This window comes from Argiope bruennichi, chromosome 9 (genome assembly GCF_947563725.1).
Source record: "Argiope bruennichi chromosome 9, qqArgBrue1.1, whole genome shotgun sequence".
In the NCBI taxonomy this organism is placed as follows: domain Eukaryota; kingdom Metazoa; phylum Arthropoda; class Arachnida; order Araneae; family Araneidae; genus Argiope; species Argiope bruennichi.
This window is the reverse complement of record NC_079159.1, coordinates 93308437-93336227: the sequence shown is the minus strand read 5'-3', so window position 1 is coordinate 93336227 and position 27791 is coordinate 93308437. Positions and strand designations below refer to the sequence as shown.

At 25.9% G+C, this 27791-nt stretch overlaps 1 protein-coding gene across 1 annotated transcript; it reads left to right on the top strand.

Moving 5' to 3' along the window:
* Positions 1-26: 26 nt before the first annotated feature.
* On the top strand, positions 27-27526 carry LOC129984562 (DNA damage-binding protein 1-like). Its single transcript, XM_056094478.1, has 25 exons — positions 27-246; positions 2543-2691; positions 2778-2894; positions 2982-3127; positions 5421-5611; positions 8272-8369; positions 8457-8615; positions 9314-9514; positions 9924-10099; positions 10189-10297; positions 10443-10621; positions 11705-11865; positions 13247-13377; positions 13986-14170; positions 14442-14537; positions 15990-16118; positions 17949-18064; positions 18347-18511; positions 18738-19003; positions 21450-21559; positions 23056-23141; positions 23938-24021; positions 24110-24212; positions 26549-26672; positions 27251-27526. Exons 1-25 carry the CDS (start codon positions 186-188, stop codon positions 27332-27334), a joined length of 3426 nt encoding a protein of 1141 aa, XP_055950453.1. The 5' UTR covers positions 27-185; the 3' UTR covers positions 27335-27526.
* The last annotated feature ends 265 nt before the right edge of the window (positions 27527-27791 follow it).

Below are 27791 nucleotides of genomic sequence, written 5' to 3'. Positions count from 1 at the left end.
ACATCTAAACTCCATTTGCTAAAGCTCCCAAATCTGAAATCGAGCTGTTTATTTATAATTCTTTCGGATATATCGGCGGTAACAATTTATGACGGTGCACAGAAATTATTTAATAATATAATTGTGCTTATAATATTTTGTAATATAATTAAATGATCTAGGAAAATTTACGACTTCTCTGAAAGATGTCGTTCAATTATGTTGTTACCGCTCATAAACCTACAAGTGTTGTGGCATGTGCGACAGGTTAGATACACTTGTGTTTCTGTGTACATACATTCCTTTTTGTTTGTTTAGGTTTAAAAATGGTTGTTGTTTTGAAAAATGTGTTCTGTTTATTTCTTTTTGACAAATAAGTATTGGTTTCAGCAGTAATAAATTTGATAACGTTTTTCTAATAATTTAGAATTGTTATGTACGTATATTCAAAATTCTAATGAGTTTTGATTTGATTGACATGCTATGTAAATCGAGGATACGTGCATACCAACCGTATGTCGTTGGGGAACATAGTCGAATGTTAGCTACGAAAAAAACCTCTCAGCTTTCGATCATCGACAATTAATCGTTGGCACGCGGTTAATACGCTAATGCCGCATAGAATTTGGTGTATTTCTCTGTTTAAATTAATAAATCCCTTTATTAAAATTATTAATTGCAATATAAAAATTCTTTCAATTATGCACTAGATGTATTTCTGTAATGCATTTCTTCATTTACAGTTGCATTTTGTATACAGATATATAGAATTAACTGTGTTAAACCGAATTCTTTTGCAGTTAACAGACATTTCATTACATGTTCTAGCTTTTGTATTCACTTCTTTTATTAAGAGAATTAAATCTCAATTTATTTATTATAAGTTTTTAATCAGTAATGTTGTAGAAGGAATAAAAATTTTAATAAATAATTGCATTGTATTGAGAATAGAATTTTAATCTTCATTTATAAAATATGAAGTTAAGTACCCAAAATTCTGCATTCTGTTAATTGATTCTGCTAGATATTCTCATGATATAATGAAATAAATGGCTGCATTTAGGAAAAGAAGGAATGAAGGTTTGTTTTCCAATGTATGCTCCTTTATGCATTGAGGAAAAGTAAAGAAAGTTTTTATATTATACCCACTTTTGCAGTTTCCATTTATCCTTTCCTTGATAATATGCTTTCTATTAGAAGTTATTTTTATTTGCTTCTAGCTTCTCATAGAGGATAAAATACTCATATGCTAGCTTTTTATTATAGTTCTTTAGGTAGATGGGCATTGTGGTGTCTGGATAGACAGTGAATGACAATGTGATCACAACGACTGTGATGTTTAGATAGATGGTGCATTATGATGTATTTTTTGACTAAAGTTAGCCAATTTTCAATTAGTCTGTTAGAAACAAATAAAATCATATTTGGACATTTTGAAATTTTTATTTGATTTTAAGCATATTCATTTTCCTGAATGGTATTTTTCAATATAAATCTTCTTACTAATATCAAAGCAAGTGTCTTATCTGGGATTCCTGAAATAATTATTACATTCTCTTGTTACAGAAACAGTATTCTCGATCTTGAATTTTTATTAATGTCATAAGTGCCAAAACTAATCCTCTCTTTCTTATCAGCAAAAAATTATTATTATTTAACTTTAAAAATTCTGAACATTCTTTTGACTGTTAATTTGTTGTATAATGAATATCTTCAGATAAGAAGGTATTAGTTGCAGTTAACTTTGTATGGATAACTTATTGCTTGAAGTAAATATTCAAAGCAAGCCTAGTAAAATCATAAAATTGCAAGTGCTAGCTAACATTCATATTACTGTCATTATCCCTGGTAATTTAAGGGATAATGATACTTGCATATTAATGTGACGCTTAAAGTTTTATCAGCAAACAAGAAAAACTATATTGCCTAGATGATTGTATTATGTTTAATAGAGCTTGGTGATCTGTACATAATCTGAAAATTAATGAACAAATCTGGATCATCTGTAAGATATCAGTACTGGAATAATGTTTTATCTTGACCGTTTGGGTACATCTTTTAAATAGCATTCAAATTTTGTTTTGATGACTTGTTAATAATTGTAAGTATTCGAGTCTAGTGAAGCATGAAATTGCAGATGCTAGCTAACATTCATATTGCTATTGGCAGCCCTGTTAATTCCTTTAAAAGGATAATATATTGCAGACATCTTTGGAATACATGATTTGAGGAAATAATTTTAAAAATCAAAAAGTTATTCATTTCCATCTTATTACAATATGCATGATCTTATAAATATCTTAATGACAACAAAATCACCTGTCAAGGATAGCATAAAAAGATTGAAGAGTGATGCAAAAAAGAAACATGCTTTTTCTGTATTGAATATAAAAGAACATTCCTCTATATTAAGAAGGGTAAAGAAGAAAAAAAAGCTTCTCTTTTTTTAATTTTATTATCACTATCATCTGCAGAATTTTTTTTCCTTTGAAAAAAAATTCTTATAATGTTTACTATTTCTTATAAAGTTTGCAAGATAATAATATCCATTGTATTCTTATAGGTAATTTTACTTCACCGGATGACTTGAATTTGTTACTGGCTAAAAATACACGGCTGGAAATTTATTTAGTAACTGCTGAAGGATTGAGGCCAATTAAAGAAATTGGTATATATGGGCGCATCACTGTAATGAAGTTATTTCGTCCCCAAGTATGTATAATTTCATATTAAAGAAATTAATGCTATTGCTTTAATTGAAATATAATCTTCATTATAACTTCTAATTTCTTTTGCAGGAGGAAAACAAAGACTTACTTTTCATTTTAACTCATAAATACAGTGCTGCTATATTAGAATGTGTTAATGATGGGGGAAACCTGGAGATCATTACTAGAGCCCATGGCAATGTTTCTGTATGTATTTCTTCATTGATTTTGAAATAATATGCTTAGTTATTAATGTTCTTTATATAAACATTTCCTCTCTCATTTTGTAATTAGGATGCTATCGCTAGACCGTCTGAGACAGGAAGTATTGGCATCATTGATCCATTGAGCAGAATTATTGGCTTGAGATTATATGATGGTCTTTTTAAAATCATACCCCTTGATAAGGATATAAAAGAATTAAAAGCATTTAATTTGAGGTTTGTATATTTGTGTTGACCTAAAAAGTACTAAAACAAATTTTTAGTGTAATTATTTTGTTACATGTCTTTAATTTAAAGAATTTCTGAAAATATTTTTGGTATACAATGTATTTACTTTATGAACATCACATTATGCCATACAATAATATAGAGTCATGAGATTATATTTGGAATGAAACAAATTTCGTAAAAAATTATGCTTAGATAGAAAGTACAACTGCAAATGTAAAATTTGAATAATCTTAATTTTTAGTCTAATCAAGTTATAAATTTTCTCAGAAACCTGATGATGCCTGTTTAATTTTATCCTCACAATCACTGTGTTTCCCATAATAATTCAATATTGCTTTGCTACCTTTATATTTGTAAATTCCTTATTAACTATACTATTTTCAGCTATACAAAAAATATGTTTTCTTGAATATGATAGTTTCTCATTTTTGCATGGAACTGCTGCATTATAATTTATCTCTCTTTGTAGAAACAAAAAATTGTATGGTTTTGCTACTTCTTGACATTGTTTTCTGTTTAATGTTCATGGGCATTTTTGGAATACTTTCTTTCTGTAGTAAATTTTATGCCATTTCTTGATATTGAATATAACATTATAAGCTAAATGAAGAGTTTGGTTTTTTAAAATTATATTTAATTATTATTAATTATAAAAAATACTTATAAATTAAAAATAACTATTTATTAAAAATTTTAATTGAGTAATATTTAAATCCAAGAATAAATAATCAGTATGAATATTTGATATAAACATTTCAGCAAAGTGTTCTAAATTTATTTTTTCATGAGTTTGAAAAAGAGAACCAGTCTATAAAATTATATTAATCCAATAAGAGACAGGGAAGAATCTTGAATCAGGCTTACAAAGGCATGATTCAAGGAAATGAAGCCGAAATAACTCGTAACTAATAACACAAAGCTGTTATTTGGATAAGAAGTTATTATTTCATATTAATCTTAAAAGTTTTATTTGCTGAAAATGATTTCTAATTTTAAGTTGTGAACATTAATTTATTATAAATATGAATATGAAGGATAAGATCAAGGTTCATAACATTTTTATGTAAAAGATAAATTTGGAAATGAAAAATAAATATTCAATAACAATAATTAATATTTACATTATAAGAATTACTGTAAATTCATTCAAATATAAGAAAAAGACAATCAGTCTAAAAAAGTTTAAAATTGGAACTGTTTTAAAATGTTCGATATCTAAAATTTAATATAAAAATATGGGAAAACGAAAATTTTTCAAAATATTGCTAAAAATTTTAATGTCATTATCTCAGCAACTTATAATTAGATTAGAATTAAATTTTTATAATTTATTTTAGGACCAGTTTGATAGTTTGGAAATGTAAAATTATAAAAACAATAAAAAAAAATGATTTTAAGATTTTTAAATGGGAAGCAGTTTCTCTATCAATGATGTTATAATAAATGTAATTTTATATCATAATTATAATATTTTAAATGAGGGAAAATTATGAATTAGATTATTCTTAGCCAGTAAAACCTATTAGTAATTTAGAGTTGCCTATACATTTTGTCCTTGCAAATTTGACTGCTAAACATTTTTTACATTAGAGTAATTGCCTGTTGTATGTCATATTTCCTTCTAAAATACCTTGAGAAAAAAGTCTGTTTTATTGCAGTTAATATTTTTTAAAAGTAATGCTCTTGGAAGTTGTATTAATTTCTCACATATATATTATAACTAGTAGCATATTTCTTAACTAAAAAATATTTTCATTACTTGCTACTGATTTCAGTAAATTTTTTCGTATATGGAATAAGTAGGATTTATTGTGTCTGTGAAAATACAGAATTAAAATTAGAATTAATAATGAACATTTTTTAAGAAGTAGTTTTAGGTGACTTTACCGCTCACCTAAAGACTATATCTGCTTTTTGATTTATTCCTTTAAAATATTGGGTTTGTACAAAAATTTAAATTTAATCATAAGAGCAAAGTAGAAAAAATAGTAATTTCTATCAAAAAACAAATTCCAGTATTTAATTTTGAAGGGTCTAATTTCAGGAACAAATATCTTAATTTACAAATATCTTAAATGATGCTGAAACAAAATATGGTGCACGGTTCTTGAAAGTAGAGTTTCTATTGCAAAACTTTTTATCTGATTACTGAATCATATTCTTGAATAATTGTATTATTTTTTTATTTTTTTTTGTAGATAATCTTGATTATTTCAGTTTTTGGATACCATTTGACTCTTATTGATATAATTAATTAATTAATGATTCCAATTTTTAGAATGGAAGAGTTGCATGTTCATGATATTCAATTCTTGCATGGCTGTATAAATCCGACTGTAGTTATGGTTTATCAAGATGCTCAAGCTCGCCATGTCAACACCTATGAAATATCTATGCGTGATAAAGAGTTTTTAAAGGGGCCTTGGGCACAAAGTAATGTAGAAGTTGAAGCTACTACTTTGATTACAGGTAAGAATAAAATTATACTTAGAAAATTGTAGAACAGTGCTATAAAATCCAGTGTAAACAATATTGTTAATAAGGTATAATACTTAGTCATCTTGAAGTGTCACAGAGAAAAAAAAGGGAGCCACCCAGTTTTATTCTTGCATCGTTCATCATGCAATCATAAAAAAGGCATTTGAAAAAAAGTCAACATATTCTTAAAGATTTCTGAATACAGAATTCTTAAGAGGCCATCTATCTTTGAAGCTTGTTGAAATAAAAACAAGCTTCAAAATTTCCAATGACAAACCTTCCATTTTTCTCATTAAATTTTAAATCTACATCAAAAGCACTTCCCTGAAATCAAATTTTATTGGTTCAAGTTTCATCATTTCAAAATTATTAGCTAACAAAATTTTGACCTTCTAATGAAAAAATAAAATTTTGAACTTTTATTCATATCTTAAAAAATATAGTTATTGATCTCGACTCTTATTGTTATGAAAATATAAGTTATTCTACACATTTTGTATATGTATTTATCATTAAAAAGGAAATTTTAATTGTGAAAAAAATGTAAATATGTGAGTTTAAACATTTTAAAATGGTAAACTTAAACCTTTGCTTAAATCACAAAACGTGGTAATTTTTTTAATATTTTATTTATATTGGAAAGTTAGAATTTTTACTTATTGGCTCATATATCATCACTTACAGAATATAAGAAATAGAATATGTGATTTATATTATATGCGATAATATAAAAAAAAATGTGATTTTTCTAATAAAACTCTTTTGTAAATTTATAAATATAACTCCCTTTTATAGGTTTGTAAGTATATAATTTTACAAACATGTTGACTAAATAATTTCTTTTTATAAAATGCATAATGAACTTTGTATTCTGTTACAAGAAAAAAGTGTTTATTTAAATTTATTTCTATTTGTTTACATGCACAGTATTTCTTATAAAAGTCACAAATTTCATGAAATTAATCTGCCACAAGTGTAAATGTTATATCATACTTAATCATAAATGAAATTGTAAAAAATTTCAGACATCAAAACATTATTAGATAAAAGACTTGGTGCTTTTAAAGAAAATAAGAGATTATAAATGATTTTTTTATAAAATATTTGTGGCATTTTTTTTATTTGATCTCAATTATGTAAACAATCATGATTTGATACATTATTCTGTTTAAGCACATTACATTTAATATGTTTTTGGAAAGGATTTTAAACGTCTGAGAACAAATGCAAAAATTATACATATATCTCTTATAAAATTCCTTAGTACAATTATGTAGTTTTTGATAAATGACATTGAGATGTATTATTATGATTTATACTCTCTTTTATTGATTTTATTGCTGCATTTTATATATTTGGATAGATAACTGTTAATTTAATGGAATACGTTGAAATTGTATTATTCTATAATTATATCTGCTTTCAAATTTATGTTCCTATGAGAAACAGTAAAATATAGGATAAATAATAACTTAAAAAAGTACAACAATAATAGAATAATGTTCTGTGAATCATGTTCCATGCTTGTAACAGGATTATATCCTTTGTATGTGTCTTCATATAATGAATTCTTGCAATAAAAATGTATTTGTATAGAATGTTAAATTTCAGGTAATGGATGAAAGAAAACTGATTTACATTTATCAGTCAATACACTCCTTTTTTTAAAATATTCTTGTAAAATCAAGTTGTACATTATTTCATTTTTATTTATAAGTAGTAAGCAGCGATGATATAAATAGTATATAATGATGAAAGCAGTGATAAGACAAAGAATTGAAAGTCATTGATTTTTTTTCTCTCTTGCTGTTAATAAGGTATTAATTTTATCACTAAAATTAATCTTTCTTTTAAGCAATGAAAATTATATTCAATTTTATTTCACTAGCCCATACATCAAAACTTTCTATTTTGATGCATTCACCGTAATGGCAATTCAAGCAATAATGTAATTTAATCAAAACTTTCTTTCTTCAATATATATACATATATATATATATATCTGGATTCTTTTTTATATTTTTTTGGTTTAATTTTTATTTGGGTTTTTTTTTATTTTCCTATTAACTTGATTTTAATACTTCTGTTTCAATTCATCTGTGTTTTAGAAGTAGCTGCAGTTGCGCTCTCTAAATACTATTAAGTTTTTTTCCTTTTCCATTTTTGATTTTAGTTTGAATAGGTAATAATTTTTAGTTGCGATTTTGAAACTGTTTTGTTTCGTTTTCATTTTAATTTTGTTTTCAAACTATTTCTATACTTTAGATTGGTTACTTATATATATATATATATATATATATATATATATTGTGAAAGCTTTAGAATGTTTCTGAAGTTTTCTTTTTGTGTTTCTATGCAAAATTGAGCTTATTATCTCTTTCTATTTAAATGAATAGAAAAAAAAAGACCTGCATATGACATAAATTCTGCTTAGGCATATTAGGTGATAGTATAAAAATTTTATTTGCATTATCATAATCATTGATGAAACTTTTTTTAGCTTTAATTGTGCAAATATGTAACTTTGATAACAAAAATATTAGATGTTAGGAAATAAAGATTTTTGTAATTCTTCTTTGAAATTTCTTACAAATTTATTTTATTTTTGATGCAAAATATATTAAAGGCAATGTTTTTATTTTTATTTGCAGTGCCTGAACCCTTTGGTGGTGCAATCGTGATTGGACAAGAGTCAATTACCTATTACCATGGTGAAAAACATATAGCTATTGCTCCACCATTAATAAAGGTAAATATATTAATTTTTTTTTTTTTTTAATATTGGAAATTTTTTACATTCTATAAGATTTAATATACATAACATTGCTTATTTCAGCAAAGCGTTATTAACTGTTACTGCAAAGTAGATGAGAATGGATCTCGATATCTGCTTGGTAACATGTATGGCCGCTTATTTATGCTGCTTCTTGAAAAAGAAGAAAAGATGGATGGACGAGTTATAGTTAGAGATCTGAAATTTGAATTTTTGGGAGAGGTAAAATAATTTTGATCATTTAAATGTTTCTATTTTAGTATGTGTGCATTTTAAAAATCATTGTCACTATATTTAGACTTTTACAAATGTGTTTAAATGAGTGAAGTGTAATGAAATTTCTCTCTAATGGCTAATCCTCTGCTGTAGGCAAAATTTGCTTTTCAGCTGAATTGGTCACTTTAAAGGGTTTTGATTTTTGGAGACAAAATACTGATTTAAAAAATTCTAATTCATTATTTTTTACATAGAAATTTTAAGATTTATCTAAATGAAAAAGGTAGTTAAATTGAAAATTTTTAAATATTAAAAAAAAAAAGTGCAGTTTGTCTTGCTTGAATTTCTCCCTCTCTCTCTCTCTCTATCTGTTTGATGTAAATTTTTTAACTTGTTTTTGATTTTTAAAAGTAAATTTCTGTTTGACATACTGGTAATCCTTGCAAAAATATAATGAAGAAATTGTAAGGGGAGGGGTCATTTAAACTTCATATGCTGTTTTTTTTTTTTTTTTGCCTTTATTGAAATGAGGAACTTTATCAATTAAATTCAAAATATCTTTAAATTTATCTATTGGTTTGTAAATTTTCTTCTTAATAAATTAATTATTATCTGAAGTCCAGCAGGGTTAAAAATGTAAATAAGATCATAAAAAAGCTAAAATTTTTATGAGGATTTTTTTTTTTTTTTTTTCTCCTTCACAGATTACAATCCCAGAATGTATCACTTATTTGGACAATGGTGTAGTATATATTGGCTCAAGATTAGGTGACTCACAGTTGGTAAAACTTAATGTACATGCTAATGACAATGGGTCTTTCACTGAAGTTATGGAAACATTTACCAATTTAGGACCAATTATTGACATGTGTGTTGTTGACTTGGAACGTCAAGGCCAGGGCCAGGTTAATAATTTAATCATTTTCTTTATCTTTATTGAAAAATATATTTTTTAATTATTTTAATTAAACTATGATTATTTCAAATATTTGAAGTTTTAAATTTTGCATCAATAAAATAATCTGTCTCAAATTAACCTTTTCCAAATGAATATCTTAATTTGTCAGTGTGGCTGATAGTACCTTAACATGAATGTATTCTACTGTTATTTACCTAACGAATTAAGTAAACTAATTTTTCTTTCAATTGATGTTACGCTTTTTTAAATAAATATTTATTTTAATATAATTTTGCAATGTTATTGTTTAAAAAATATTCTATTAGGATATTTATATCTATTAATTACCTTATGCATTGCAAGGTGTCTAAAAAACACCTCTTTTTATGTATTAATTAAATTTATGTCTTTCTTAGCTTGTTACTTGTTCAGGAGCTTATAAAGAAGGTTCTTTACGCATCATTCGAAATGGTATTGGCATCCATGAACATGCAAGCATTGATCTTCCTGGAGTAAAGGGCATGTGGCCCTTAAAACTTGATTCCACAGAGTATGATGACACTTTAATCTTGTCTTTTGTTGGACAAACAAGGTAAGGCTTTAAAATAGCAATTAAATTTTTATTTTCCCTTGATGTTATTTGTAAAAAAATGTAGGTCTAATTTTTTTCTCTGTTTTTAGAGTTTTGTGTCTTAGTGGAGAAGATATAGAAGAGAAGCATTTACCCGGGTTTGATGTCAGCCAACAAACTTTTCTTTGTGCTAATGTCCGTTTTGATCAGATTGTTCAGGTAACATAGTTGTCATCATTTAAGAATTATTTAAAAATATGGATGGAATGTTATATCATATTGCATTGGTTATAAAATTGGTTTAAAATATTTAAATTATTTACTTTTTTTTTTTCCTTAATTCTTATCTTAATGTTTTGAATAGGTGACAGCATCATCCATCCGTTTGTTGAGTAGACCGACCAAGCAAGTTCTTAGTCAGTGGATGCCTCCTCCTAATCAGATAATTTGTGTTGTATCTGCTAATATGTCGCAAGTTGTGTGTGCAATTAGAAATGAACTGTATTATTTTGAAATATTTGAAGAGGAAATAAGGCAAACTGGGTAATGGTCTAATTGATTATGAATATTTTTAAAGATATAGTTAAAAAAATTTGATACTGGTGCATATAAAAATTTATCAAGCAGATATAAATGTTTGATGGTTTCACCCTGTATATTTCTTATTTTATTATTATCAATTTATCTATTTGAGGAAATCTGGTTAGTTTAATTTTATTTAATCTAATTGATTTTTAAACTAATCAATTAATTACTTAAATCATTTATTTAATCAACCTAATCAAGGTTTTCATCAATTTTAGAAAAAATTCTTTGAACTTAGTCAACTAGATTTTGTAATCATGAAAACATTAATTGCTTTGTATTTTTGTTCTGTATTTTACAAGTGTTCTGTTTTTAATGTAATAGACAACATAAATTTTAGTTATTTCATTTTTATGGGTTAAAAGGTTCTGATGGGGAAAAAAACATTGACAGAATTTTATTATTTTGCTAAGCAAAGATTCTTTAATATGTTTTATAAATAATATGCTGCTTTTATGAAGTTAACTTTTTCAGTGCCAATTTTTTCATGCTGTTTCTTATTTTTCCTTTTGCTGTCATTCACCTAAATTATCTCAGATATACATTTTAAATTATTAAAAATAAATAAATGCTTTTTTGAAAGAAAGATCAAATTACAGTAAAACACAGAGAAAGAAGGAAATTATGATCAGGAAGTTTCTTCAATTTTAATGCAGAATAGATATAAATGTCTGATGGTGTTTTCCACAAAAATTGAAGAACCTTTCTATAGAATATTGAAAAAAAATAATGAAGAATGTGTAGAATGAAAATAGAATCTCAATAAATTATCATTAAATGAGAAAAAAATTAAAAGAGAATTACAGGTGAAAACAAGTAATTGAAAATAAAAATCTTACCGAATTTCCTTTTACACTTCCACTAATAAACCTAAATATAGAGAATCCTTACATTTTTACATATTAAAATTTTCTAACTTTATTCACCAGTTGGAAGAAAATTTATTATAAATTGATACATACTTGGTTACTATTGATTTGATCACTCTGTTATTAACATATTTTACTAAATCCAACTATTAAATGTTTAAAAAAATTTCAGCCATACTATAATGGAGAATGAAGTTGCATGTCTTGATGTAAATCCATTGGATAGTGCAGAGAAAACTCCAATCTGTGCTGTTGGTTTGTGGACAGATATTTCAATACGAATTTTAAATCTTCCTTCTCTGAAAGAAATACATAAAGAAATGCTAGGTGGTGGTGAGTATTACAGTGAAAAATTATCTTTTTGAATTGTAATTTGCTTTGATAAAAAAAAGAGGTGTAGTGTAACTTTTTAAGTGAATTAATTGTATATGAAACAATGTTTGTCAAAGTTGATTGTGTTATGGTTATAACCAGAATTTGGATTTATTATTTTCTTAGCTTTGATGTTATGTGAATTGATATATAATTTGAAGGAAACAAAACAAAATTACAAGTAAAATTTTGAAGTTTTAAGAAACAGTTACTAAAGCACTTGAGGATAATTATTGAATAGGTATCAAAATTAATATATCAAATTATTATTATTATTTTGGTAGCTTATCAAAATTCTGTTAATTCTTTGAAACATTCTCTTCCTTTAACTTTTTCATATACAACATTTTTGAATAGGCATCAAATTCTAATCTGATCTTTGAAGGAATAAACTATCTATATCAACATTGAATTGCCTTGCTATAACCCTGTTGAACTTCCAGTTATTAGGAAAGGAAAAATGCAGGATCATTCCATATTTATTTATATATATACACACACACAACCTTATAGCATTCCCTTTCCTTAAGAATAAGTTGCATTTTTTATGTTCTTTTCTTTAATTTGATTTTTTTAAGTCTATAAAGGTGAAATTGTGTGATAATTTTTTTGTTTTCTTCTTGATTTGTTTAAAGTTTAAAAATTTTTTAAACATGTATTCGTATTGATAATGCACATTTCAACATTTTTAGAACTTAAATAATAGTATTTTATAATTTTATTCAATTTTGATCCCGTTCATTTCATGTAATGTGTATTAGAAAGTCCTGATTGCAAGATTCCATAATATATATAATAATGAGTTATAAATTAAAGATAAAAAAATAGAAATTATTTCATCTTCTAAACATACTAAAAAAATTTGAAATTAATTTTTTTAATAAATTTATGAAAATTACCAATTATATTCTATAATGTATTTTTTAGGAAATTCTGTTTATATGTGTATGCATATTGTATCACATTAATATTATGATATTGGATTGAATTTTCATCCCATGATAATTTTTATTTTTTAAAAAGAATCCTTGGTACAGTTTCATTTTTATCATAAATCAGTGTAAATCATCTAATATGTGATATCATTCATTATCTAAAAGTAGTTTACATTATTACTTATAATTACATAATAGTTTACATTAAAATTAGTATTTATTTCAGTTTTATTTTATGTGTGAATTTATTGTATTCCTTGTTTGTTGAATAATTTTGATTCAAAGATAAATAAAATTATTAACTATACTTTATGTATTTAGTTTTAGTATATTAAATCTGTGATAAACATTTCATATTTAGAGGATGTACATTCAGTTCTTTGTACATTTTTCATTGCTTGTTATAGATATTATTCCTCGATCTATTCTTGCCACTACTTTTGAAAGCATGCATTATTTACTTTGTGCCTTGGGAGATGGATCTCTCTTTTACTTTACTATTGATCCAGAAACTGGTTGCCTTGCAGAGAAAAAGAAGGTAATTTATTTTTGATAATGTTATTCAATCATTTGCATGCCATTGATGATATTATTCCCTGAAAAATAATAAATTGATGTTTAGCTATAATCTTATTTTTTGAGGTGTTTGTTTTTCTATCAGCATGTTGAGAGATTCAATATCAGTCTAGATAATGATTTGGCATTGTAGTATTAATTGCAATCATCTGTGTTGCCAGTCTTCTATCTACACATATGAAAATAAATGCAATAATTATACATACATTGTATATGTTACAGTGCATGAATGTGTTTCATGTAATTTCAAAATCAGTTCATTTGAATAGGTGTAGGAATAATGCAATTAGGATAATTAAGATTGTGAATAAACTATAGTAATACTATATATGGTGTTAAATATAAACATATTTGATTCACCCTTGCTCCAAAAAAATGTGTAATAGGATTAATAGTTCAGTATTATTTAAATATCTTTCTCGGAATTCTAAAATCAATATTTTATTAGTTATCTTTTTAATTTGAAAATCTTAGAAAAATATTAAAAGGTGAGCTAGTATCTAATTCTTCATAAATTATTATTATTGTAGAAGTTATGCTGTAAGAGTTCTGACTTATCATTTTTTCCAGGTTACTCTTGGAACACAACCAACAGTTTTGAAAACCTTTCGCTCACTCGCTACTACAAATGTATTTGCCTGTTCTGATAGACCAACTGTGATATATTCCAGCAATCATAAGCTAGTATTCTCTAATGTGAATCTGAAAGAAGTCAGTCATATGTGCCCTCTTAACTCTGTGGGTTATCCTGATAGGTAATTAAAAAATATTTGCAATTAGTAAAAGAGAATTATTATTTTGTTAATAGAACTATATCTAGCCATATCTAAATTTACACTTGTAGATGGATATATTGTTATATTGTTCCTTTTGTAGTTTGGCCCTTTCAAATGACCATGCTCTGTTGATTGGAAAAATATTTGCAATTAGTAAAAGAGAATTATTATTTTGTTAATAGAACTATATCTAGCCATATCTAAATTTACACTTGTAGATGGATATATTGTTATATTGTTCCTTTTGTAGTTTGGCCCTTTCAAATGACCATGCTCTGTTGATTGGCACAATTGATGAAATTCAAAAGCTTCATATTAGAACTGTTCCACTTGGAGAATCGCCTAGGTAATGTATTTGTATGTTATAAACTAATTGTGATATATTTTAGCATTTAAAAAATTAATATTGTATTATATATGAGTTTGAAAATACATTGATATCATTTTATTATACCACAATTTCTTATAATAATATTTTAAGCTATGTTGTTTTCTGGACTTAAATTTTACTCTGACTTAGTCTATTCAAATTTCAATTTTGGATATGTGTCAGTAATAAATTATGAAATTAATTATGTGATCAGATACTGAAAATTAAAAAAAAAAAAGTGTTTTAATAATGTACAGGATTTCAGTGTATCACCAATTATATTAAGGGGCAAATTTTTACCCCCTCCACTCCCTTTTTAAAAAAACTTCTAACTTGTGCATACTTCTGAAGATTTAATGCCTCTGCCTTATGCTTTGAAGAAATATACATGATTTGAGGCCTCCAATTCAAAAGGAACAACCCACGCCCACCTACCCACATATACACACACAACCTCAATGTTATTTTCTGCTGGAGAGAAAATAATCCTGAAAATCTTGCAGTTTGTGGTTAGTGTACGCGGGCAGTGCTCTGTATACTTACCTTTCAAAGGGCTTGACTTTAAATTATTTACTTCTTATAAGAGCAGCTATAAAAGCGATTTAATTTTTAAAAAATAACTAAGATATTAGTGTTATACTTGAAGTAAATGTTCGAGTGTTTTTTTTTTAAAGGGGGGGATGTATTTTAGTGAGTTGTAGTTTCTCAAATTCATTTTATTTAACAGAATTTCTTTATATTTGTTGATTATTACAATTTAATAACCTAAAATAGAACATCCCCCCTCTACAAAAATCAGATTTTTAATATTAGAAAATCAGTAAGTGAAACTTTCCATATTTTGAAAATAAACTAAAATAAAATTCTCTAGCCAAAAGCAAAAATCAAGCCTTTTTGATAAACTATTGTGCGATTACACAAAGTAAGGCACTATTTTCTGCAGATTTTTTTACTAGTGAAATATAAATCGTCACCCAAAATAAGATTGCCTATTTTTGCTGTAGTTGATTTTTAACTTATTAAAGATTGAAATGCTTTAATGTTAACTATGAAATTGATTATTTTTATTATGTTTCAGTAATTTAAGTCTCAATTACCTAAAAATTATTTTTCATTGAAATATTTATTAAAGTTGATAGTTATATTCTATATTACTTCCATGTTGTAAAATATTGGCTTGTGGATATATGTATATGGTTAAAATAATATGTATATTTTTAACCTTGGAAATGTCAAAAGCCCTTTACTCTGTAAGAATATTTTTTATTTTATATTTTGCTTCTTAGTTTTATATTTTGATTAATAGTTTAACAAAAAAAATTAGGATAAAATTTTTTGTTGGCTATATTTAATGATTTAGGACATCTATTTCATTCTTTTCTACTAATGTGTTATTCTTATTTTCCTTGCTTATTTTTATATATTTAGACGTATTGCCTATCAAGAAGATACTCAAACATTTGGTGTTATAACTACAAGAATAGATTTCCATGATAGTTGTGGACTGACACCTACAAGAAGAAGCGCAAGTACACAGGCATTAAATGTTTCTGTGAGGTATGTTTTTCTTAAAGCATATAAATTGTAATGTATCTGTGATGTTTGGCTGCCGTTGGCGATGTTTGCAAAAATGATTGGCGAGATTCGTCGCCGCCATTGAGGGTTATTGTTTTTTTATATGATATGATTAGAAGAGCTTCTGTGTTGGAGGAAGAATGATGGTTATGCTTTTGTTGTGAATTTAAATAGATAATTTTAAGAAAAGCCTAAGTGCTGTGTTTTATTTGAGATATATGTTTTCTTTAAGAATACATTTGTGCCATTACAGTATCAATAAATGTAAATAATAAATTTCATTAATTATTAATGTGATTTGTTTTGGGCTATTTTTGTGCAGGATAAATTTAAAGTTTTATTTGACATCTTTTAAGTTGAAAATGCTGTATATTGTTTTTCAAATAAAATTGCTTATTTATAGCAATTATCATCCTGAAAACTATGAATTTTTAAATATAATTTTATATCTATTGATTAAATTATTTAGTGTATTTTTATAATGCACTGATTGTTATTAGCAACCAGCTTTTTTTCTATTAATGTTAATTTTCCTTCTAACTCTTATGAATAGCTTTGTATTCTTGATTTCTTTAGCAAAGTATTGTTAAATTGTAATTATGAATGACCTATCTACTATGTTATTTTTAACCTTCCACTTGTTGTTTTCATTTTCTCCTTGAGCATCATTAAAGAAGTGAAGTTACAGGATATACTTTTTCATGCATTGTAACATCTAATATCATGCTGTTCAGCACCAATATCATTTTCTTATTGTTCATGAAAAGTACATTGTTGATGCAAATGTTGAAATCATGCAGCATATTTTATGTCCAACAGTATTTTAGCTGAATTAAAAATTGCTGATAAAAAAATTTAAAAATATCTGCCATAATCTGTCTACTTATAAAGCTCACCTTCTAATAAACTAATATCTTAAAGACTTATGTTCACAAATTTCATTAAAAAAATTTGATGTAGTAAAAAGAAATTTAATTGATTTTGATACTATCATAGAATGTTAATAATAATAATAATAAGTTGAATCTTCATTCCTTTGATTTCAGCACTTGAAGGGAAACTGGTTATTGCAAATTATGTTTAAAAATTTATTAAAATTGAAGGAAAAGGTGGACAGCTACCAAATTGATATCATTTTATCATAATGGTTTTTTAGTTAATGTAAAAATTATTTTGTGTAATAATATTTCCAAAAATTATTATGGCAAAACATCTGCATCTTCCTTAATTTTCAATTAATTAAAATTCTAATTTCAAAGAAAAATTGTTCTAAAAATTCCTACTCTTTCTATTCTTACTCTTCAAAATACATTTGTGACTAATTTAATAACTAGATCATAGAGTCTGCCACATAGTGTAATATCAGACACAAGTTCACTTTTTCCAGAGAAGTTGAAATATTTTTTAATAGCAAAAATAATTATTTTAGGAATGAATTTTTTTTTTTTCACGGCTATCTTGATGTTTTTAAAAAGATTGAAAAGAATTTTTCTGGAATTTATACCTAATTAATACTGGAAAATAATTTGGTTGTTAAAGGGTTAAGGACAATTCCAGTACCAGAGGAGGTGTATGAACATCACTTGAATAAATTTTTTCATCTTAGTCATTGTTTACAGTTGATTTCAGATCTTGTTACTTTTTTGTTCCTAAAACTTGGTGTGTAACGGGAAATTCTCATCTCAATTTACTGTTCTGTGAATTTTTGAAAGATTATTTGCTTCAGATGTATTTTTAAAATATTTTTTTAAAGAAAATTAATCAATTTTTGGCTCTTAGAATTTTTTAAAACAAACTATTATTTTCTTATAGTACAAGTGCTAATTCCATTATTAAACTAACAAATTCTGGTGGCCCAAGCGCAGATGATTGTGGTCAAGAAGTTGATGTGTACAGTTTGCTAATTATTGACCAACATACGTTTGAAGGTGCGTATTTGATTCTTAAATGAAAATTTTTTTGTTGTAATCTATGAAGTTCACATTTTATCATTATTCAAATACCTTCATATCTCTTTCTAATAGTGGAAATAATTATTTTGCAAATTAAGCTATTTGCGTTTCTTTTGCTCATTTTTTAAAAATTTCTTTAAAAAATATCTTTGTTTTCTAAATTTTATAGTATTTTTATATTTACACAAATTAGTTATTTAAATAGTGTTAGAATTGAAACATTTTCATATATCTAAATAAATCATAATCTGTTTGCAGTTCTGCATGCTCACCAATTTTTACCAAATGAGTATGCCATGAGTATTGTTTCTACCAAGCTTGGCGAAGACCCAAATACATACTATGTGGTTGGTACAGCAATTGTAAATAGTGAAGATTCAGAACCAAAGCAGGGCAGATTTATTATATTCATGTGGAAAGATGGTATGTATGAGACGAAAAATCAAACTTTTTCAGTTTTATAATAGGTATTAAATATAAATGAGAATATTCTTCAGAATGCTGTAGTATGCACATGGAATATTGTGAATATGGTATTTACCTGTTTTATACTTTTTGGGTTGATAGATTTTTTTTTAAGTGATCAATAAATAAAAAGACTATAAACAAGAGCAAAAACTATATTTATAATTCTTTTTACTTCAAACAGGAAAACTTCAACAAATTGCTGAAAAAGAAATCAAAGGTGCACCCTATACTATGGTTGAATTCAATCGTAAACTTCTTGCTGCTATCAATAGTACTGTGCGTCTTTATGAATGGACTCCTGAAAGAGAACTGCATAATGAATGTAGCTATTTTAACAATATTATTGCCTTATATTTAAAAACAAAAGGCGACTTCATTTTAGTTGGTGATATCATGCGGTCTTTGGCATTATTAGTATATAAACCTCTTGAGGGTAGTTTTGAAGAGGTAAGTTTATTCCTATAAATCTTCATTTGTTTGAATAGCTACTAAAAGTAACAGATTTTAAGTACTATACATAAATTTAACATAATTCATAATCTGGAAAAAATGTTGAAAGTTGCTATGCAACAAAAAGAGAAAGGAAAGGAAATGTTACCTATTTTTGCCATTTCTTTTATCTAAATATCTAACATCATAAAAGTAGGAGTTGTGTGGGTGGAACAGAATGCAACTGGTGAGAGCTTTCGAACCAGGTACGATATGTGTAGGTTGTTACGATACAATTAAAGTTAGCAGTCAAAAGTCACTTTTTAGCCTCTTAACTTCTAAGTAATTGTGACTATTGAAAAAAAAATATTTTAAAAAAATTATTCTTTTTGATAAGGTGATAACCTTACAATCATCAATCAGATGGAAGTTAAAGAAAAATTAAAATTTAAACTCTTTGCTATTTTCGATCTTTCTGTGCTAGATGACTTTCGAATTCAACTGAGATTTACATTCTTTGTTAAATATACCCCATGGCAGTACAAAATGTTTTATTATGTACTTATTATGTTTATAAACAAGATAAAAAGAAAACATAGAAGGTTTTAAATTTTTAAACAAGAAGTATTTAAGTTTTCTTAGGATCTGAATTGGTGAAATGTTCTGAAAGTTGTGTCATGAGAATCATTATCATAGTTTGTATTTAAACAAGGAAACTTATATCTAATATTCAAACTGCATTTACTTTTGAAATGATATGGATGAAATTATATAATGAAAATGATAAGAGGTAAGCATTCTTCGCTTCTATGATAACTTAAAGGCATTTAATATTATCTATATTGCACAAATATTGGTATGATAGAGATATCTTTAATAATGAGTGGTGAGTTTATGTATATATAATATACATTAGCCACCTCTATTGATTTAAAGTTGCTAAAAATTTCAAGTTAAATATTTTGTGTAACTTGACCTTAACCTCTTCCGCAGAAAATATTTTTAAACTTCAAATTTTGATAGACATACAACATATTATTTTAGAAGCTGGCAGCATTCTATCCATTTTAAAATCTGCATTTCTCAGATTTTTGTTTCTTTATACACCCAATTATATAACTGAAATAGCTACAATATTTCAGAATGGGTTCTTTTTCATTTTTACCATTGCATGATTCTGAGGCTAACGTTAATTGTAAATGTATTAAAATTTGCAAGCATTTTATGAAAAGCATGCTTTATACTGAAACTTACTCAGCATTGAAAAATAAGCTAAATTTCCTATCTTGATCATATTGGTCTAGATGATATATTAATAGCAACAATGAATTATATTGTTATGATTTATGCTTAATTTTTTTAAATTTTAAGATTATGTAAAATTTGTTTTTCTGATATAATATTTTTTAAAGTTTTTGAAATTATTGAAAGAAAAATTGCCAATATCTTGTCAAATTGCCGGGTTAAATATCAAAAATTTTTAACCTGTTCAAATTTTAAAAAAAAAGGCTCCTGGGGTGCATATTTCCTTCCTCCAAAGTATATATGTGCCAAATTTTGTAATTGTGGGTCTCTACAGTCTGGTCTGTGGAAACCAGCACACACAGACGGTAACAGATTCTAAGACCTTTTGTGCAAAAGGTTTTAGAATGAGGATGGGTTTTATTTATCAAAATAGGGTTGAGAGGAAAGGCGAGAGAAGGAGATGTGTATATTTAACAATAAAATAAATTCGGATTACTCGTGGACTGAATTAAAATATTACGGTCAGGAACGATATGATGCTCACATACACTTGAAAAAAATTAAACAAAAAAGTATCTAATAGGACAAAAATCAAGGTCAAAGAGTGACGAATTCCAAAAGTGCGCTCATCCTTCCACGTCTCTCCCCTTAACAAGATAGAATCGTCAAAAAGTGGTTGTCTCAGAATACTGAAACTAACAGTAGATAGATCTTCAGAAGTGTTATCTACTACATTTTGAATAACTTTTGAGACATAATTTTGAAATTAATTTCAGCTTTATTTATTATTTTACTGAACTCATACATTTTTTTTAATGACTTACCATATATTTTATGTTTAGTTAATTTATTTTTTGCCAAAAATTAAATCAAGTCTGCCCACATTTCTTTTTGTAGATAGCCCGAGGTAATTGGAAGAGATATTTCTCAGGAATGAGTTTTAAGAATTATGTTGGTTTTTTTTTTTTTTTTTTTTTTGGTTTTTTTTAAAATTTTTCAGCTTGTATTCAGTTTTTCTGAAGAGTTTTAAAAATAATTTTTCCAAATGTATTGTTCCGTGAAGAAATTAGAAATTTTAGAAATATCTGCATTACAATTCCTTTCATACTGACATTTATAATAAAAAAATGTTTTGAGCACTGGAGAAATAATTTTTTTTTTTAATCTACATAATGTTTGTTATAATTTTATCTATTCATTTCATTCTTTTTACCTTTAGATTGCTCGCGATCATCACCCAAATTGGATGACTTGTGTTGAAATACTGGATGATGATACAGTTATTGGTGCAGAAAACTCCTACAATTTATTTGTTTGTCAAAAGGACAGGTACATTAATTTGAATTTTATTTTATAAAATTAAATCTTTAATTCTGTTTCTAGTTTGTTTTATTAATATAGCATACCTTAATTTTGTGTAGTTGGCTGCAAAATATAGAACTGTTAATGTTTTCATGAATCACCACACCTTTAACTGTAGAGAACTGGAAAATCTGTTGAAATAAAAAAAAAAAATCATATGATTAGTTTTTACTATGACAACTCCAAAATATAGGCACAGATCAAAATTGGCATTTGAACTAAAGAATAATTTGTCTATTTGTAGTAATTATTCAGTTAGTTTTTATTCATTGATTTATTCAAGTGTTTGAATCTCTAAAATAGATTTTTTTTTTATTTATATTGGAACTTTTTCGTAGTAGTTTTTAGGTTTTATGAGACTATTTATTGTTTTTTAAATAAATAGAATGCTACCTCAAATTATGCATTTAAATTTCCTTTTGTTCTCTTTGTTATTTATGCTTCAGAAGATTTATTTAATTTTATCTCTTAAAAAATATTTAAAATTATTTCTCTTCATTAAAAAAAAAAAAAGAAGAGGGAGAATTCATTAATTTTTAAGTACTTTCAAAAGTCTCTTATTGAATGAAATTAATTTGACTTAGAGACTTTGTTATTTTTATGATTATATTGATTGATGATTATATGATTATAAAATAGCTTAATTGCCTACTTTATATTAATTCTGCAAGTACCTCTACAAAATTGTACTCAATTCTTTTGCACCACATCTTTTAGCAAATAACCTGGTATAAAAAATTCATTTAAATGTCAAAAAATTTAATTTATCCTAAAATTTGGTATTATTGAATAAAAATAATATACTGTGTGAAGGGTTAAATTGCATGAAGGTCATTAAGTATTTTTAGCCCAATATAGGTATAAACTTCAAGTTTTTTTTAAAAAAAAACATTTTAAATAAATATAGAAAAGATATATACACTTCTGAAACAAAGTCTATATTTTTATGCAGTTCTGTAATCCTAATAATTATATTCTATAACTTTTCATATAACAAAATATTCCCCTCTTCTACATTTAAAACTGAGTTATGAAATTTTGAATATCATGATTTTAGATTACTTCAGTAACTATCTTGCGGAAAATCCATTTATCAATGAGTGGTCATTCCTCGAGTTGAAAGGCTGAAAATAATAAAATTCAATGCTTCATTTACTTGGCCATTTTTTGATTGAATAATGGGCACTTTTTTAAAAAAAATATTAATGGTCAAGAAGTTTTTGCTAAATATGACTTATAGAATTGGATATTTCATAAAAATTATCATTTCCTAAATTTTTTAGCAGTACATTTATTTAATGTAACAAAATAAAATTTAATCTTTAAATTATGTAAAACGCTTTTCCAGTTGGAAGTATATGCCTATTTCCAACAGATTAAATAAACAACTGTCTCGTGCAATATTTTTTTTGTATTGTCATTATATTTACAAAGAACTGGTTAATTTTTTATTTATTTCTCAGTGCTGCTCCAACTGACGAAGATCGACAGCATCTTCAAGAAGTAGGGCATTTTCATCTTGGTGAAATGATTAATGTTTTCCGTCATGGTAATCATCAAATATCTATTCTTATAATCATTATTTAAGATGTCATTATTATAAATGGATTAAATATCTCGAGTTCCAAGAGTATTATATTCAGATATTCTGTAATTATATCCTTGGAATTAGTTAAATATTTAAAGTAAAATATAGATTTTTTTTTCTTTTTATTTTAATTTTGCTCTTATTTAAATAAAAATCACAACATTATTTAGTATATTTTAAATTAAACTTAATTAGAACTAATTAAATGTTTTACATTAATTGGCCATTTTTACTTTTTTCCTATAACAATAAAAAAATATACATTGGTCTTATTATCATAATATTTTGAAATACATGATTGAATGTCTTTTTTAGGAGAGAGGAAGCATTTATCTTAATAAATGTATATATTTGATAGAATTTAAATTTTAAAATCTATTTTTTTTTTAAATATTAAATCCAAATGAAAAAATTCTTTTTGTTTGTTGAAGTAAAATCCGTAGATTAGAAATGAAAGCAAACTAAATGTCAGTTTCAGGAAAGCTTAATTTTTTAATTAATAATTTCTGTAATTAACCATTCTGCTAGGAAGTTAGCTTTTAAATTTGTATCCAAAAACTTCTAATAATCTTTTAAGTAAGTCTGTATTTACAGTTATTTTATTAAGTAAAATTTGTTTAAAAAAAATAAGCTATTCATAAATATTCTTGATATAGACTTTTCTTATTGTTCATTCATTTTATAATAAATATTCAAGTGCTTACTTTTTTTCTTTCTTTCTTTCTTTTTTTTTTTTTTTTTTTTTTTTTTTTTGTAGGATCTCTTGTAATGCAGCATCCAGGTGAAATAACTACTCCAACCCAAGGATCTGTTTTATTTGGTTCTGTGAATGGCTGTATTGGTAAGTAATAGAATTAATACTAACAACTAATTTTGCTGAAATTTCTATTTTCAACTGCTGAAGACACGTTTTATCTTCTTTTCAATAGGCCTTGTGACACAGCTGCCAGAGGAATATTTTGTGTTCTTGAGTGAAGTCCAAATTAGGTTAACAAAAATAATCAAATCTGTTGGGAAGATTTCTCATTCATTGTATCCTTTATGGTTGTAATGTTTGCATTTTTAAAATTTGTTCTGTAAGAATACTTTAAAAAACTCTTTTGTATAAGAACTTTTAAGGGTATCAGATAAGAGCATAGGTCAAAAAATTAAAATCAAAATCATATCAGTTTTGAGAAATGTCTATATTTTATCTTTTAGGCTTTAAGAATTATCTAAAAATTATATAGTGCATGTTTTTAAAGTGAATATAACTTTCAAAAGATGATTGCTAACTATATTTCACATAAAAGATTTACAAATACTAGTAGAATTTTGTTATACAAACTGTTTATGACTATATAAAAGTTCCTTTTTTGTATTTGGTTTTTATTTTCATTTCTATTTTTGTTTAATTGATACATTTGACATGCTTATTTATGCTTCTGATAATCCTTTCTATCATAGTTTTAAATGTTACCCTCTCAACTGGTGGCAATAAAGATACATTTCTTTTAATCTTACCCACTGCTTTTTTTATATGTGACTTTTTGTGAAGTGCCTACTTTGGCTAACAGATTGTCTCCCCCCTCCCTTCTGTATTTCCATTTGAAAAACAAAAGTAGGCTAAATTATCAGAAATTATTTTTCTTCAAAATTACTGCCTTTCATAAGAGCAAAAGTTGTTGAAATTCAATAATTTTCATTTTAGCTGCGCAAAAGCATTACAATTTCCTTTCTGTACTGAATCTCTAATAATTTTAATGATGTGTATGTATGGGAAAATGCACTTCTAAGCAAGTTTTTAATTTATTTATTTATTTTGAAATTTCAATTATTTAAAAAGTAAAAAAAAAAATTGGTATTTTTTGTGATAATGTCCAAAAATATTACAATACCAAAATGATATTTACATCATCTTAAAATTTAAAAAATTACCTTTCCAATCATAACAATTATTTTTTTATATATTTTTAACTAGGGTTTTTTTGTTTTTTTTTAATATTTTAACTGTACAACAATATATTGTAATAACTCATATTGTTTTCATCATTGTCCCTAATAATTCCTCCTTATCTTTTTCATTGTTGATTATAAAGGTTGGAAGATTCAGCTTATTTTATTATGTTGTATAAGTTTCAATCTGAGGCATGCCTTTAATAAAATTTTTGAAATTTATATTTACAATTAAGGCTTCGCTTCAGAATCAAGCAATGGTGAAGAATTCATAAATTTGTCTATTTTTAAATACAGTCAGCCCTCGCATAACAAGCAAAACTGATTGAAAAAAAAGTGACTTGTTCTGTGAACGATGTTTCACAGAATAAGTAGTGAGGTCAAATGCTGAATTGTCCTATATTGGCATTTGTTTGTATTTACAATTAAGGCTTATCATAAATATAAAACAGTAATTAATTGTAAGGAATTTACAATTAATTATTGACAGTGTTGAGCACTTGTTTGAAGAAAATCCTGATATCTACATGGAATAAGTTTTGACTGGATAGTATTATAAAATACAACTGCAATAGGTTTGAAGAAGTGCTTTTGGTGCCTTAGTAATTAAGATTTCCTTTCAGGCCAAGATTATAGGAATATAGGTAGAAAGCAATGACATCAATGAGATGGTGGGGAAACATAACTAGTACTACCAAACTTATATAACTGCATTTTGGGTCACAATAAAAAGCTGTGGATGGTATTTGGTTTGTAGAGAAAGAAATAATAGATGAAACAGAGTAACAACCTTCCATTGATATAAGGGAGACGATGAAATCATGGGAAATTATTGCATCGTATGCTGAGAAGTATCACCCTGATAAGACAGTTATGTTCTCTTAAAATTCATTTAATGATAATGCCTATGTCTCATTTTTGCCAGATTTTGAATTGTAGCTCAAAACGTTTATCTTTAAGCAATTTTCTTATTAAAAAGAGTATGCATTAGAAATTTCAGTTTTTTTTCATAATGGAACATGCATGGACTCCTATAGAAAAATTTAGGACTCCTATAGTACTCCTATCCTTACATGGACTGCTATAGTAAGATTTAGGAACAAATTATGCTTGTTAAATGAGATTTCACTGCACTGTTACTTACTCATGTGATGTAATTGGATGTAAAAAGATATAAACCAAAAATTAGGGAAATGTGTATGGAATTGGGGGAAAAAAACAAAAAAAAAGCATAAGACTTAAAATATATGTCTATTAAAAGTTTGAAATTTAAAAATATTTTGTTGACAAACACATTAAAATAATTGTTCAAAATATTTAATTCATTTTTTTTTTAACAGCCTTAATTTTGACCAACTAGTTGGTTGCCGAAAATGGCTAGTATGCATTTAATTTGATTCTTGCTGTTATTTATTTCTTAATCCAATGCTTAGTTTCCGTGCATTTTCAACTGAAAGAAAACAAGAACCAAGCGCAGGATTCATTGATGGTGACTTGATTGAAAGTTTCCTTGATTTAAGAAGAGACCAAATGGAAGCTGTTGTAAAAGGAATTCCGGTAAATTCTTTTCTTATGGATTTTTTTTTAAATTGTTGTAAAAAATCAAACTTTATCTCAGTGCTTGCTTGCTTTTTATTTGTTTTATATTTAGATCATTTTTTTTTCCAGCAAAGTATTACATTCATCAAAATTAAAAATCATTTTCATCCTGTTTTCGAGAAATTGAAATTCCAAAAACAAGCTCTTCTTTTTTCTGAAATTCATAGATATATCTATTAAATAAAACTATTGTGTTTCTGCCAGTAAATAGTGTAGAAATAACATTAAAACTTCTCTTCCAGGATGTTCATCATGTATATATAGCTGACAAAAATAATTCACTCCAATTCAAACTTGCTTTGTTTTAAAGGAATATTAGATTATATTATGTTGCTTCTTTGGAATTTCACTGGTACTTTGTTTCAAGTAATTTACTGAATGATAGTTATTTAATGAACCAGTGTATTAATATAGCTCAGTTTTAATCCATACGAAATTTATATCAATGTCATTTTTATAAATATTTTTAATAAAATGAATCCTTATAATTCACCTCATAATCCTTATTTTACCTCATTTATTGTTCTCTTTTGCAGTTTGATGATGGATCTGGTATGAAGAGGAATGCCACTGTGGATGATCTTGTAAAAATTGTTGAAGAACTTACTAGGATTCATTAGGTCTTCATTTTTCTTAAATTAGGCTCTACGTTGAAGATATATTTTAATCTTATAACTTTTTGTAAAAAGATGAGAAACATCTTGTACATAAACTTCATTTTAGGCACAACTTAATATTTTTGCCTTTGCGTGATTAGAGCTGTTTATGGTAACATGAACAAGGTGATAAATAAATAATGTAAATTCAACTCATGACTGATTAATTTTGTGTCATTTCACATTTAAATGTGCATGTTATATTTTTTTTTAAACTTGTATTAGAGGATAATGTTTAGAATTAACATACCCTCCAACAGCTATAGAATTTTCCATTGTTGTTACGGAATTTAGATGAAAACTACAATATTACAGATGTATAATGAAAAAACTATAGAAAGCTACATAAACCACATAGATATATATTTACCAAAAATTTAAAAAACGTTGGAAATACCTTTCTGAGCAATGCTGCTAATGA